The 15,723-nt window shown below is 44.8% G+C and overlaps 3 protein-coding genes across 3 annotated transcripts; all 3 read right to left on the reverse strand.

The window, feature by feature from the left end:
• Nucleotides 1–1,837: 1,837 nt before the first annotated feature.
• LOC134196888 (uncharacterized) lies at nt 1,838–6,711 on the reverse strand. The gene is made up of 6 exons (XM_062666105.1): nt 6,552–6,711; nt 6,283–6,377; nt 5,539–5,603; nt 5,161–5,250; nt 2,512–5,092; nt 1,838–2,322 (listed from the first exon to the last, which is right to left on the reverse strand). The coding sequence occupies exons 1-6, from the start codon at nt 6,575–6,577 to the stop codon at nt 2,009–2,011; spliced, it is 3,171 nt and encodes a 1,056-aa protein (XP_062522089.1). The 5' UTR covers nt 6,578–6,711; the 3' UTR covers nt 1,838–2,008.
• Nucleotides 6,712–6,715: 4 nt separating this feature from the next.
• On the reverse strand, nt 6,716–9,130 carry LOC134196889 (uncharacterized). The gene has a single exon (XM_062666106.1). It carries the CDS (start codon nt 9,099–9,101, stop codon nt 7,245–7,247), a length of 1,857 nt encoding a protein of 618 aa, XP_062522090.1. The 5' UTR covers nt 9,102–9,130; the 3' UTR covers nt 6,716–7,244.
• A 595-nt stretch (nt 9,131–9,725) lies between these two features.
• On the reverse strand, nt 9,726–14,632 carry LOC134196799 (uncharacterized). The gene is made up of 5 exons (XM_062666019.1): nt 14,511–14,632; nt 14,318–14,367; nt 13,878–13,936; nt 10,689–13,326; nt 9,726–10,298 (listed from the first exon to the last, which is right to left on the reverse strand). The coding sequence occupies exons 1-5, from the start codon at nt 14,546–14,548 to the stop codon at nt 9,976–9,978; spliced, it is 3,108 nt and encodes a 1,035-aa protein (XP_062522003.1). The 5' UTR covers nt 14,549–14,632; the 3' UTR covers nt 9,726–9,975.
• Nucleotides 14,633–15,723: the final 1,091 nt, after the last annotated feature.

Genomic DNA, 15,723 nt, shown 5'->3' on the forward strand with positions numbered 1-15,723 from the left:
GTTTCGTTCCGCTAATTACCATTCCCGCGCTGCATGATTACGTCATCCTCGTTTTTGCGCTTCCCTGATTGAGTAACAGTATTTAATCATTTCCTGTTGCTGTCCGTCAACTTCCGAACAAAATAGAATCCATTCTGTCCGTCCGTCAACGCTCCGTCAAGCAATCCATCCGTCGTACGTCTCGAGCGGCGCCTTTGAAGTGGTTTGACGAAACGGAACGAATTGCTGTCCGTCGCATATTGTGAACTAGCCTTTCGTCTTCCTAAGGACTTTATCAGACGCGTTAGAACAAATTTAGGGACGCGTTTGATTGGGCTTTCAGTCTCTTCCGGAAGAGTCTGGAAGAGTACGCTCCTCTTCCAACTTTTTTCCAGTGCTACCTAAACATGTAGTCTCGAACAGCCAGCCCCTCCCCTTGTTGATTCCCGCCGATGACAATCAAAAAGGGGGGACAGGCTACACTACTTGCGTACATTTCTTTCATCTCCTTGGAGGTGCTGGATTAGCTAATCCAGCTCATCCAGCTAATTCAGCCGATACACGAATTAGTGTATGTATCTTGTCTGGCCTATAGCACTGTACCTGTAGTGGTATGAAACAAAATATATGTGTCGTTATGCCCCTCCATAATGGGCAAGTGGGGTCTTTACCCCCATATGGGCGCCCATCAACCCGGCAGGTGAGCCCGGCAGGGTACATGTTTCCGTGCAGTCCATACGGCGATCAATGACTAGCCAATTCGATATAGATTGCAGGCATTACGGTGACCGCGTACTCGATACAGCACGCCTAGTGGATATCAACGACCACCAGGAAAGCACTGGACGTCATCGTCAACGGACCGTTCGCCAGACCACAGAAACTCCCCAACGACTGAAACGAGTCATAGTCTCATGGATAAAGCTAGAGAAACATGAGAAAGAAAGACAGACAAGTTTCACAATTTACTGTCGTCACTGGGCTTTGAACCCCCAAACCATGGAGTGGTAGCCATTGTCGCTATATTATTATTATTATTATTATTATTATTATTATTATTATTATTATTATTATTATTGTTATTATTATTATTATTATTAAACTGATTAGATGAGCTTTGCGCATGCTCAGTTGTTGATTGCACGCGGAAATGGCCGGTTGATTTAGCAGAGAAGCCATTCTCAACATAAGCAGTGAGGAAGTAGTCAGAACGCTGACAGGTCGAGACTCTTTTCTACACGGCATATCCATCTTAGCGAGGCAAACTCAGTGCGCGTGCTCATCTCATCCAAGACGTTTCTTAGCTTCGCTCCGTCTCTCATCCGTCTACCTAATCCGACTAATCTGGATTAGTAATCCATCTAATCTGGATTAGCTGGATTAGGTGAAAGAAACGCGCCCCTGGAAGAGGTTGGAAGAGGGACGTGCTCTTCTAAGCAGCAGAGTTGGTAGAGTTGGCTCTTCCGACCATAGCGGCAGAGCTGTAGAAGTTGGAGGAAGGGTTTGCACATGGAGCCTCTTCTGGAAGAGACTGGAAGAGCCCAATCGAACGCGCCCTAGGATAATTATAATGAGGTTGAGACTGAGCTACAGCATACGTATAGCTCATGCATCCTTGCTTTCATTGGGTTGCCTCGAGTCCACGGAGAAGGTTAGAGGGGCACATGTAGCGCAGATTATGTTACTCTGTAACTGCGCATTCTGTTGATATCTACATACCCATGCATCTCGCCTAAGGTAGCCGCTCTAGGTGCATGAAAAGAAAGGGTAGAGAAGTTTGTTGTTTTGCTTTACGCTTGGTGTGCATGCACATGCACGTGAATTTAATTAAAAATAAAAATAATGATTTAGTGCGCAATGCCAATACCAATTCCATTCACAATTCACAAATAATTTTTCTGCCTATAGATACTACAAGCGACGAGTATCTGCCAGCATGCGTCTACTGTCAACTGCAATTATTTGTCGTACCAACTTCTGCTAGACAAGTTGCAACCGTCTTGAGCGCTTGACGGTTGATTTTTACTCCTTAAACTTGTTTTGTTTGGTCTCTCCCTACGCGGAGAGGATTCTCAAACGTTGGCCCAGCGTTAAGTCCTGGTTGAACTTGTGTTTGTACCATCTCTCTAGCCTTTATTTTCAGCAGGAACATGTTGGCTACTGCAGTCGGTAACAGTTGAGGATTACCGTCGAAAGCGTTCTGCAGTTCGTGCAGTGTTTGCAAATACAGACGACAGAAATCTTCAGCCAACATTCGAGCACGGGATCCGGAGGGGTAGTCGGTCAACTTTGGGTTCTCGGGCAATGGCCACACTCCGTTGAGATCGAATGGAATAATAGGTCCTGTGAAAAATTCTATAGATAAGTATTGCGCTACGTGATTGTTATGGATGAGAATTAAGACTGAGGAGATGACATGCAGGCATTTAGTTGCAGGCACACTGAGCAAATGCAGAGACTCGGTACTGACGGGTTCGGACAAAGTTGACTACCTATCATTCTTACTGCGTGATATTTTAAGTGCCGGCTTACCTGCGTACTCCCAGTTCCCGTCGGGTTGCTTGAACAGTTGGCGACCGTGAACTATCTCAGCAAATTTGTAGTAATGAGCCAGTTCTTTGTACTCGTCGGTCGGATTCATCTGTGATGTTCCTTCTCCTTGTTCGACAATGAGACGAATGCCTTCCAGTGCCTCTTCCAAGTTCGTTACCGGAGAAGCCATGAAATCCACTTGCCTCGTACGATTACCAGTAAAGATGGTCGTATTCTTCTTGTTGCTTTCTCTTTCGAGTCGCTCCATGTCTCTGCGAATCCTGGCGTAGAAGGAACCAATCGTGTCATTGTGAATGCTATCATCAGATTCTATTGTCGATTGGGTCGGAGTTTCTATCTTCATGAACACGTTTCTGACGAGGTCGAGACTTAAGGGAGCCAGTCGTAGTACAAGGTTTGGTTCTATGCCTCCTGGAAGCCTGCTTGGAAAAACGGGAATGAAGTTTTGGTCAAAAATTCGTGGATCTCCTCCAATGGCATTGAGTATGTTGGCTACAATCGCGAGATGTCCCATTTCTTCGACAACGATTCGTGAAATCAATTTGGCAATTTCCTGATTTGCACCTTCTTTGATGGAGTAGAGGGCGTACGCGTATGGAGGTATGGTGTAGAACTCCACCTGAAGAGCGAGTTGCAGTTCTTTCCTCAGTTCTTCGAGAGTGCATTTTTCTTTGCGTCCTTTTTTAGGAGGAAATGGTTGATCAAGCCATTGAAGGATCATGTTTCTTTTGTCTTTGGATAAATCTCTGGTGACCGGCATGTGACCGGGTGCTGTCCTCTCTGCTCTCAAGGAGGAATTCAAGTGTTGAATGTTGACGCCATCGATAACACTGTCGTAATCGCTCATACTGAGAATATGCCTCATTGTGGGGTAGAGATTGTCGTACTGTTGCAATATGGATCGAACGCCATTCTTTCCGTACCACGTTGGTTCTCCTTCCCAAGTAAATGTGTCAAAAACTCGAACAACAAGAGGGGCATCGTGATAGGATCGGCCATCGAACGATGTGTTTGGAAGGTAGCTCACCAAATAGACCAAACCGTCAACATATTTCCTGACTTTCCCGGGATCTCCAGCTGTTAGCGTGATGCTGACCTCCCCATTTGTGTCTGTGTAGACAGTCCAATTGGTCTGCTCATTCACCATCAGTCCGTGTGACGCTCTAGTTTTCTCATTGGCTGTCATGGTGTAGCTGCAACTGCATCTCGACTGTGATCCACGTTCGTCCGGATCTAACTGGCTACACATTGTTTGTTCATGATACGGAGCCACTGCGAACGAGATCTTGTGATTAGCCACCGGGTATCCCATGTGAGTAACAAAAAATTTCTGTGATATTTTTTCTCCTGGATCCATGATACTAAAGACGTCGCCCATCGGTCTCACATGGTAATACGATTCACTCAAGAAAACGATCGACGAATCGCTGCAATTAACAACTTGCAATGGACTCGTGCGCAGACCGTCGTACCCGCCGGTGTCGTGTGTCAAGTCTACTTCAACGACCCCGGCTGTCCTGACGTACCACTCATCGGTGAGATTGACCCTTCCCAGTTCGTGCCCGTTTCTTAATGTCATACATAACCGCTTACCCATGACGTTCGTATCTAGATGAATTTGCTTGGTCGTTTCATTCTTATATCTTTTCAGGGAATTCCCAAAGTCGATAATTAAAGCCTTTCTCGTATCTCTGAGTACAAACTCAGCTCTAGTTAGAAGAGTGTTTGTAATTGTAGAAGATGGAAGAGGGTCGAGTTGTCTGCCGCGCACGTACTGAATTGGTGTCTCACTGGGGTCTCCCGAGACACCAATTGTACCGACGACGTATCCGTATGTGAAACAGTCAGTCGCAGCTTCGTCATCGTATCCATACACGGTGAAGGAGATGGATAGGGCTAATGGCGACAACTCTCTTAGTCTTCTCAAAAAGCCATGCGTGTCCTGGTCGGAACCAGACGAATAGAATAAGTTTAGTCGCTGGTCGTTCCAAGTCAGATTTTGAAGAATTGATTGGTACGTCGCAGACATAGCTTTGTCTCCGTGAAGATTAGTGACACTGCTCCATATTCCTTTGAACCCAACAGGATGATAGTGTCCCACAAGGATAGCCTGCTTGTTTGCAATTCCGCCCTCGTGGTCGTGCTCGCTAATTCCAAATTTCAGACCGTACAGCAGAGAGGAAAACTGATATTCGACGTCCAAATCGACAAGCTTACCGCTACCGCCCGATAGTACGGTGTCAATAGTGACTCGACGCGAAACTAGAGGGTCGTCGGTTGTGCAGGAACCGTTTTGTGGACACACAGACGTAATGGCAACATTGTGGAAATTGAACACTCCCGTGCCTGTCGGGTTCCAGAAGGCATGTTCGTCGTCTGTGATGGTCCCGTCGACGATTTTAAAATCGTCAGTTGCGAAGTTGTCGTAGCAGTTGTTGATAGTCGATACGTCTGCTCGGAATTGTCCCGCAAAGTGAATACGTGGCCTGTCGAGGTAACATTGACTGGTTACATTGTCGAGTCTCAAGACTTGTTCGACTCTTTCAGGGATATCAGCATCCTATAGAACAATCAGACTGCGTTCAATATATATAGCAAATACTCGATAACGAAACAGCGACGACTCACTGAATCTGAAGACTTTGTAGTCGAAGAAGAACCCCACAACCACGAGCTAAACCATCCCTCAGACGATGGAGAGTAGGAGTTCACTGTCTCCTAGTAGAAGACATGGCTATCAATGTTATAACAGAAAGTTTCCATGTTTTGTTTGAGATTACAATGGTCTGTCGTGCATGTATATTATGGCAATGACATGCAATGGGCTATACACATTTGAAACTGTAGACAACACTTTTTTCACATTTCTCCTTACTAGAAGTGCCACGATGTCCATCATTGATTGTGGGTTGCCAAAATTGTGTTTTAGGATTACTTTACTCTAGTTTGTAATCAGAAATCTGCGGGCTGTGATGTAAGTGTAACTGCATGTAAACATGCTTGTACCGTCATCTTCCAATTGTGATGTTCAACATCATCGTCTAGACCTTGTCTGGACATCTTGATCGCATCTGCAATAGCAATAAATTATTAATGAACTAGAGACTAGCAACGCCGATGCAATGTTACTAGCGAATCGACAGTTACAACAACAAATTCACCGTCGTAGGAAGCGGGGGAATGGCGGGCTTAGCCCCCCTCGCTCAGTGTAGGAATTGAAATTTTCTGTGCCTGCAAATCTGGATGTTTACGGTCTGGCTCGTGATTACACCCTCCCCCGCTCGTGAACATCTTCCTACGCCACTGAAATTTGCTGTAATGGGAGAGCTTGGTGGTTCGCCTCAGTCATAAGCCTCACGTCGTGAAGTTGTTGTCACGACGACGTCGCAAACGTTTGATGCAGGTCTGTGAACTCCTCTAAAAACTGCCGGATCTGGAGACGGATATCCTGTCATGCAAACAACGTTGCTGCGGTCGCGACCTCTGCTGCTATGCCCGGCATGTGCACCTTGTAGAGTTGTGTGGAAGAGTTAGCTAGAGACAAAAAAGCCGCTAAGCGATGCATTACAGTCGGTAATACGACTCTGTATAGCTGGTCTAGTCTCGATCTGTAGCCGCCGCAGCGACGGATTCAGATAGAGGTGACGTGCTGGATCATGATCAAATTTGAACTAGAGACGTGTATATGTAGGCTGAGCATTTGGTGATCTACTTACGTGTGAGGAATTTGAATGCATGCAGTAAGCTCACCTAGAACTCCTGGTCCTGCTATCTTTCGAGTCTTCCCATGTCTTTCTTTCTCTGCAGACTGACAGCTCGCCGTCACCAATATCAGCAAGCAGACTCTACAAAAAAACCAAATACAATAGGTACAAACTGCTTAGATAGATCTAGGAGCTTTTGGCTTGGAAAGCCTCAGTCTGGCTCCAGTATTAGCTCCATAGGGCTCTAGCTAATTTAGCACCTCTATAGCATACTATGGTATGGTGTCGGAGATTGCCATACAGCAGGTACTGTACCGTATGATGGGCTTTCTGTTGACCATTGCTCCCACAACCTGTTGAGATAGCCAGTACTTCTCCTACATAGTGCACCCACGCATGCGTGGCCAATCTGACACCGCCTCAGCTATCGCGCGAAATTCAAATGTCCTCTGTCGAATAACGCTGAAAATATGTATGATTCTTTGCTAATAGTTGAGCAGCTGCCACGCACGGAGATTAGTTAAACTACCTTTAGTTCGTCAAACGGATTGACTCAACGAACTTGTACGCGAGTTTATCGCCATTCCGTCTCGAGTTTGGTACGTACAGCCTCGGTTTCTCCTCTGAGGATACATTACGGCAACGTGAAGATTTCTGTTAGACAAAATCTGTATATTTCACTTTGTTTCTGTGGAATGTTGGAAGAAGGGTCCCAAAAGGGGTTGTGCTTGAAACGCCATACTTCCACGTGACAACGATCACATGCCTCCAGCTTTCTTGTAGACGTACACCGAACACTGTGCTACAAATCTGTTAAGACAAATTTGGCTATTACCGTTCTGTACTCGAAATCCACACCACTAAAGTTTCGTAAACAAGCAGACATAATAATGTTTCAAAAGCTCAATGGATATATGTTGTACTACAAACATAAACTGTCCAACAAATCTACAACTTTTTATAAATATAACCAAACAAAACAACCATATGTATAAAATAACATCAAGGTTACTTGTTCCTCTTGACTCTTCTGTGAGACCTGTATTGCTTGACGGCTTCCTCGAGTTCATGTCCTGCTACTTTGCCATCTCTGTATGCCCTAATGTAATGTCTTGCTTTTCTAAAATACTTTCTAATCATGTCAACACTTACAGAATCTAATGCTGGTGTCAGAGTTTTTCTCAGCCCAACTATAGAATAATTACAGTATGCTCTAGTATAACGCTTTGCCTGCCCCCACACTCGTTCTATAGGATTCAATTCACAATGGAATTTGGGTAGAAACATGCAGTGGTGGCCATGCTCTTTCATGTAATGTTCTACAATAGACAGTTCATTAGAAAAATCGGAGTATGTTTCTAGTTTCATTATCAAATCTTTTCTGGTCTTTCCCCTAGTATCAAATCCCCTTTCCTCTAATGCCAACTTAAGCCCTTTAGGAGTTCCATCATCCATTACTAACCTCTGACCCACGAACCGGTTGTCATCTTCATATACAGTGTCGTGCATTTTAGGTTGCCCACCTCCTGGGTTGACATTCATTCTGTTGGCGACCAAAGCATCACTAGATTTAGTTGTGTGATTTGAGCTTTGGTCAAACAACCACAGAATTGAATACTTTTCCTGTGGGTACTTTATGTTTGCAATAGCTACCGCACTCTTAACTTGTTCAAAAAATTTGTCATTCGTCCAATAGCCATCCCGCCTCTCCCCGTATTCTAAAATAACCCTAGCTTCCTGTTTAATGGTAGGTTGTGACTGTTTGGCTGTTTGAAATTCAAGGTCAGTGAGTCTAAGAAAGCCACAATATTCATCCACAAAATCACTAACCATTTGACCAGAGCATCGTGATTTGGGTCTTATCACCTGTTGGTCTTCTTGTAGCCAAGCAGAGGTCTGGTCATCGTTTGATTGAAAAGTAGACTCATCGTGGCATATAACTACAAGGTGTTTCGAAGCAGCTGGATTTCCTAGCTTAACAAGTTGTTCACCTGGTGACACATCACTTGCATCAGGAGGAGGTAGGTGCTCAGACTCTAATTTCTTTAGTTTCTCTAAGAATGCTTGTCTTGCAAGGACAACATCATCTCTCTCGTGTCCATCGATGTACACACCCTTCTTTCCACTATCAACCCGTTCGAAGCCTAAGTCGTAAAGTACCTTTCTAGCTGTTTCTAATGAAATCTTTCTAGGAAATCCTGGAGACAATGTAAGACTGGGTAACAGCTGCTCGTTTACATATTGACAGAAGTCGGCAACTGTCATGTTGGGCTTACCCTTTACACACGCGTTAGCTCTTGCCCATGAAGTCGCGTTTTTCCTGAACTCTTCGTCGTTCAGGATCGAGACACGCTCGTACTTGCCCCTGCTGTCTTCAGAAAGCTGTCCATGGTTAGTCATGAAGTCTGATCTCCATCTTCCCACAGTCCTCTCTCCCACGTGAATAAGATCCGCCACTTTCTTCATTGCTGACATTACCCCTTGGCTGAATTCTCTCCGAAAACACTCAACTAACCACAGTGAAAGCATGATCTTGTCGTAACGCTCCAACGATACAGCCCAGTCATCCAAGTTCTGGTGGAGTTGTTTGTCTTCGGACGTGGGAGGTTCGACAGGTTCCTCCAACGGCGTAGGCGGTTCGGACGGCTCTTCCATAGGTGGGGAAGCGGAACGAAAAGCTAGAGAGACTTCAGACAGCGCCTCCTCAGATTGTACGAGAAGAGTGGGTGAATCTTCACGTATGTTGTCAGAGTCTTCTGCGGGTGGTCTCTCTTCTGCTGCCTCAACGACAATCCTCCGTTTGGATCGCGCAAATGCGGCTCTAGTCTTGAGTGCACGACGCTTCCTCCAAGCACTAGAAGACATCGTCTTTCCTCAGAAATCAGCCCACGTACGAAAGTAATAGGCTTACTCAGCCATGTGCACGTGAGCATGACGTTGGCGTGAACCAATCAGAGTCGAGCACCTCCCACTATTTTATCCAATCAGAAGCCGCAAATTCTATCTCTGCCGTACACGGTTGTACATGCGCATAAATTACGGAGGCGTGTAACTTAATTTGTGCGGATCATGATGGTATTCATTACAGTCACGTGCGACCTACGGAACGCCCTCTATGCCACGCAGCAGGATTGGCCAGTTATGCGTGGGTGCACTGTGTGTGCTGAGTTTTCGTAGCGGGCTTTAGCGCACTATTGAGGAAATGCCCGCCCAGCGAAATTATTATGTAAACCAGTTAGCAGTCACCTCCTCCACTTAAAGATTTTATCAGTTGCGTCAGAACAAATTTACGATATTTCGTGTAACGAGTCGGTTCAAGCACGTTTGTTTTTGCATGACACTCTAATTACAAATTCGTTGGAGGCTGGGGGATCGGATTGGCGAGCGGTACACTCATATATCGAGACACGTGCACGTGCTCGTCAAGCAGACGACATGGCCAACGTGGATCACGTGCTGTACGTCTACATTTACATTTGTGATACAAACTAATTAATATCAAGAGACTATTTGATTCAATGTGACTGCATTAATTGTGATGTGGCGGACTGCAATACGTCTCGCTTCTGCAAACAGCAAAACAGCAAACCATCTAACTAACGTACAAATCAAGCCTACAATACATGCAGCTAAGCAGCAAACGTGCACGGTCGCACGGTATCTGCAAGAATCACACTACAACACATGCATGCAGCTAAAATCCGCGCATTGTCCTCCACTAGGTCACGTAGACGCCCTCTCAATAACCGTAGAAAGTATCCGACGGTGTCAAATGAAGAGGATGCTCAAACGTTGGTCCTGCGTGCAGACGTCCTCCTGGTTCGATCGGCGTCTTCGCCATTTCTCTCGCTTTCATCCTCATCAAGAACATGTTGGACAGCGCTTTCTTGATGTGATTCGGCGTACCGTTGAATGTCTTATCCAGTTCTAAGACTGTCTGTAGGTACAGACGGCTGAAGTCCTCGGCGAGCATGCGAGCTCGACTTCCCTTCGGGTAGTCGGTAACCTTCGGGTTGGTCGGGAACGGCCACACTCCGTTGGCATCGAACGGAACTTTGGCTCCTAGGGAAAGGTAAAATGCGAATAAATATCAGTACTAGTTTGTTGACAATTTATCTTTGTTTAGCGTGACAGCCTAGCTCTGTTCTAGCCAAAGTCAATCACATGCACCAGATGATCGAGTTGGCAATCAGAGGTAGACTGTGAAGGGAGGGACGATAAGGTATGCAGTTAGAAACTTGCTTAATTAATTCGTACATGCATGAGGTAAACAAAATGTCTCATTCGAAGTATAGTGCAAAACAAATGGCCGTACATTAGCCTTGGTCTCCCAGACCCGTGTACCGCTAATTAAGATCGATCTGGGAGGTCGAGGCTAGTCTCTGGTCTGCATGACTACATGTATGTCTCTTATACAGTACTGACTGACATTAATTGCTCGAATTCTCTTACCTACGTAATCCCAATTGCCGTTTGCTTTCTTGAACAGTTGATGACCGTGAACTATTTCAGCAAACTTGTAATAATGAGCCAAATCTTCGCTCTTATCTGTAGGATTTAACTGTGACGATCCTTCCCCTTGTGTCACAATCGTGTCAATCCCTTTGAGCGCGTCCGTTAGGTTATAGACCGGTTTCGCAATGTAATCGACCTGCCTTGAATGATTACCAGTAAATATGGTGTGCACGTAAGGCGAGTTCTCCGGTCTCTTTTGAGCCTCTGCTTCGAGTAGAATCAGGTTGTTACGGATTCGTTGGTAAAAGCAGCCAATCGTGTCGTTATGAATGTCGTCTGGATCGGAGTCTATCGCCGACTGGCGTGGCGTCTCGATCACCATGAAAACGTCTCTTACAAGTTGAATACTGAGTGGAGCGAGTCTCAACACCAAGTCGTGTTCTACTCCACCGGGCAGCCTGCTCGGGTACACCGGAATAAATCTGCGATCAAATAGTCGTGGTGTCCCGTCGATGGCGTTGAGTATGTTAGACACGATGGCAAGATGAGCCATTTCGTCGACAATGACACGGCCGATCAATGCAGCAATTTCCTGATTGGCACCTTCCTTGATGGAATACAGAGCATAGACATACGTCGGGATTGTATAGAACTCGACTTGAAGAGCAAGCTGCAGCTGATATTTGAGCTCTTCCAGACTAAAGCGATCTCTCCGTCCCTTTTTTGGTTTATCCTGATCGAGCCAATGCAGGATCATCTCTCTTTTCGATTTCGACAGATCACGGGTAACAGGCATGTATCCGGGTTCCAGTTCGCTAGCACGCATCGATTCCAGGATGTGCTTTTTGTGGATGTGATCGACGACGCTGTCATAATTCCCTAGGCTTAGAATGTGCCTCATCGAAGGTGTAAGATTCTCGTACCGTTTGAGTATGGCGCCCACTCCGTCCTGTCCAAACCACGTCGGTTCGGGTTTTCCTTTTCCTTGCCACTCGAATCGGTCAAAAACGCGGAAAATCAGTTTGGCTGCTTCTCTCTCGTAGTCGGTGAAGTCCACTCCGGGAAGACTGTAGCGAATGAAGTAGACCATACCGTCGACGTGTGTCCTCACATTGCCGGGATCGTCGGCAGTTAATGTGACCGTGATCTCACCGTCTGTGTCCGTCGTAACCTGCAGAGGTGCAACAGTCAGTCCTTTGGATGCTCTCGCTTTCTCATCGTCGGTCATCTCGTACGTGCAATCGCATCTCTTTTGAGCCCCACGAATTTCCTTTTTCAATGTGCTGCACACCGTCAGAGTATGATACGGAATGACTTGAAACGAGACTTTTCGTTTGGAGACCGGTAGCCCACGATGTGTTACAAAAAATTTGTAATCTGTTTTATCTCCCGGGTTCATAAACCTAAAGATTTCCTTTAGCGGCCTCACATAGTACTCTGATTCGCTTAACCAAACGGTCGCATCGTCCTCACTACCAGACTTGACTTGGATTACAACGTTTGCCAGACTGATCAACCGGTCGGTTTGGTCGTCGTTCAGTTTAACTTCAATAATCCCAGCGGTCCTGCGGTACCAGTCGTCGTCGATCTGTTTAGTCAACAAGTCCACGTTTTCACCTTTATCCGTCTTGGCTACTATAGACAACACACCATTTCTGGTCGTGTCCAGCACAACACCATTAGTCTCGGAATCAAGCTTTCTCCTCACCGAGTTACCAAAGTCAATCGCAAGCCACGTATCTCGAACTAGCATCTCGGCACTGCCAAGCATCCAATCTTTTGGTGCATTTGTGTTACTCGGCGGGATCAATTCTCTACCTCGAACGTACTGAAGACTCGCACCGTAGTTCTTTGCTGCGGGGTCTGCAGACACTCCAATCGAGCCGACAACAAGACCGTACGAAAAACACTCGCTCCCGATCGTCTTGTTATATCCATACACCGTGAATGCAATAGAGAGTTCCTTGGTGTCTTCCAGGGTGGTCAAAATCCCGTATTTCCGCTTTTCATTTGACAAACCGTAGAAAAGTTTCAAGCGTTCTTTGTTCCACACCAAGTTCACCAAACGAGATTGATAAGTCGCGGATTTGGCGGCGCCGTCTCCCGCCTGAAAGCTAGGATACGCACTCGGCCAAATATTCTTAAGACCGACAGGCACAAAGTCGCCTACCACAATAGGATACCTGTTTTCAACTCCGTGCTCGTGGTCGTGAACGCTAATACCGACCTTGAGACCGTAGAGTATAGACGAGTCTTGGTATTCGACGTCTAAGTTGACCATCTTGGCACTGCCACCCCCCAGCACGGTGTCAATGGCGACTTGACGTTTCACTAGAATGTCTTCGCTCGAGCACTCGATTTCCCTGTTCCAGCCACACACCGACGTTATCTTGACGTCGTGGAAGTTGAAGACCCCCGTTCCGGTGGGATTCCAAAAGGCGTGCTCTTGGTCCAGGATCGTACCGTCGACGACATGGAACTGGTCCGTTGCGAAGTTGTCGTAGCAGTTGTTGATCGTGTGCACGTCGGATCTGAACTTGCCAGCAAAGTGGATTCGTGGACGGTCGAGATAACTATGATCACCAAGTATAGTGTGACCATCAGTGGCTGAGCGGACATTGAGCGGTTTTGTATTCTAAACAGTAACATATCTATCGCATACGTTCATGTAGTAACAAAGACAATGTGGAGAATTGAATGAGGGACTCATTATATCTTAAAATAAGATTAGATCTTGTGTTTTCTTTTCTCTTTATTAATTTTCTTTGTGTTTACTTTCTTTTTAGTTATTTGTCCCGTTTGGAAAGTCTACACACACACACACACGCACACACACACACACACACACACACACACACACACACACACACACCAATATTTGCCAGTAGTCTCAAACAATTTAACCGTGTAGAAGGCAGTTGAAATGATACCAGAGAATCAGCCCCAAAGTTGAACTGCTCCCTACACCCCTGAATTACATTGCATTGCATTGCACAGTGACAAGTAATGCAAATCACATTTAGTATATTAATTAATAATTAATTATCTTTTATTAATCAAATAATTCTAAAAAATATTTCTGTCACTGTGTGCAGAGAATAAAATGATAAGCTAATATGTCTAGAAGTACTCATAATAGAATAATTGAATGTTCAAGAACGCAGTGCACTCTGGCACTTGCCTTACCATGTCAATATCAACAATTTGAGCGTTATCGTTCAGTCCATTCATGTCTGTATTCGCTCCTAGGAAACAAAACGTTTAGAAAACTAAACAAAAGATGTTGCTTTTACTGATTCAGGAAACTACAAATTTACAGCTTCCAATCTTGTTGGCAGTGCATTTAAATTAATAAAATTAATTAATAAAATTTATTATTAATCTGCTGAGATTTGATTCACTGCCTGATAGTAATTTCTATAAATGGGCGACACGTGCACGGCTCAAAAAGTTTATTATTTAGTATTTTTTTATAATTATTATCATGATTTCATTTTCCATCACATCAGGTTACTCTGATGTTCTAGTTGGCTGGGATATACCTGCCCACTATTTTAGTTCGTTCTTCGAATCTCTACTCTTTTCTTAGTTGTTTCTGACCAAGGCTTCATTAGCTAGATCTATACCTTCTTGTTTCGCTGAGCAGCTCGCAGATAGAACCAAGAACAGACCAAACCTATGAGAAACATACAGCAGTGATTCTACACTTCCTGTCACACCAATATCCATTGTTTTGAAGACTGTACTAGACATGCATACAAGCAAGATCTATAGCTAGAGCTAGAACAGCTTGCGCTAAGAGAAAGTCTCGCAATCGACCTTGCGATCATTTCGTGCACTCTTCGAGCCACGACCATGCCGTACTGGCAAATGCGACCGGATTATACGGGATCGAATATCTGTGTACCGCTCTAATTTAGGCTAAGCTTCCTGCACGTGCACTGTTGTTGTCTTTCTGTTTTTCTTTCTTTGTATGTACTGTAGTGAATGGATGATAGTGGTGTGTATGTATGTAGTGTGTAGTTTTATGTCTGCCCCTAAGTGTACCGTAGTTGGGTGTGAGAGAAAATATTATTACTATACCTCCTTGCAGCCGCCGAAAGCCCAGTATGACGACACGAGAGGGTCTGGCTACGCAAAGATCTATGGGTTTCTACAGCTACTACATATTGTCTGGCCTTGTATGATTTGCAAGATCTGTATACTAAATTGTGCAGAGAACAATTTTTTGTAGTCTATAGCTACAGTGCACGCAAGAGTGTGGGAGGTAGAGCAGGCCCGAGGTACACAGAGTTAGTAGGAAGCATAATTAAGCCTAATTAGTAATCATTGTATTGGCAAAAATTAAATAGGCAACCTTACATAAATGACATTACAGTGTAAGACCAACTAGAGCATAATGCTATTGACAAAATGCAATAAATTTGTTAGCTCGAGGCTCAGAGATCAAGTGTATTGCAAACATTTATGTGCAGCACATTTCTTGATTGTATGATTTGGTCTCATCATTGCCCTGAGAGTCTACAGATCATAAACAAATAATAAATAAGATTTATTGAATTACAGGCTCTGATCAAGTGTAGAGAAGTACAATGTGCGACTCCTTTTCAGCAGCATGCACTCACATCCGTGGAACTATCGTCATTGCCCATTTAAAACAACAACACAGCCAGAGGAAACCAACAAATAAAGACACAAACAGATAAAAAACAACAAAAATATTGGTTAATAAAATTATAAATTAATAATTATTAGAGAAAAATAAACCTTTTAAAAACAAATTAACTAGGCAAGTTAATACACAGTTAGTTAGTCTGCGCCTAGTGCACTGAGCTAGAGCAGTTTCTAGTAAAGAACAAACAGAGATCCTAGGGAGCTCCTCAAGCACTACGTGCAAGTCATCGCATTTAGCTCAGATTTGACTAAGACAGATCACTGATCTCCATCAACACGTCAGAAAGCTCCGTCTAGAACCGATGCGGAGCAATCAGACCTCGTGACGTCGATCTCGAACAGAGTGTGCGCAGTGCAA

This window comes from Corticium candelabrum, chromosome 21 (assembly GCF_963422355.1).
Source record: "Corticium candelabrum chromosome 21, ooCorCand1.1, whole genome shotgun sequence".
Lineage (NCBI taxonomy): Eukaryota > Metazoa > Porifera > Homoscleromorpha > Homosclerophorida > Plakinidae > Corticium > Corticium candelabrum.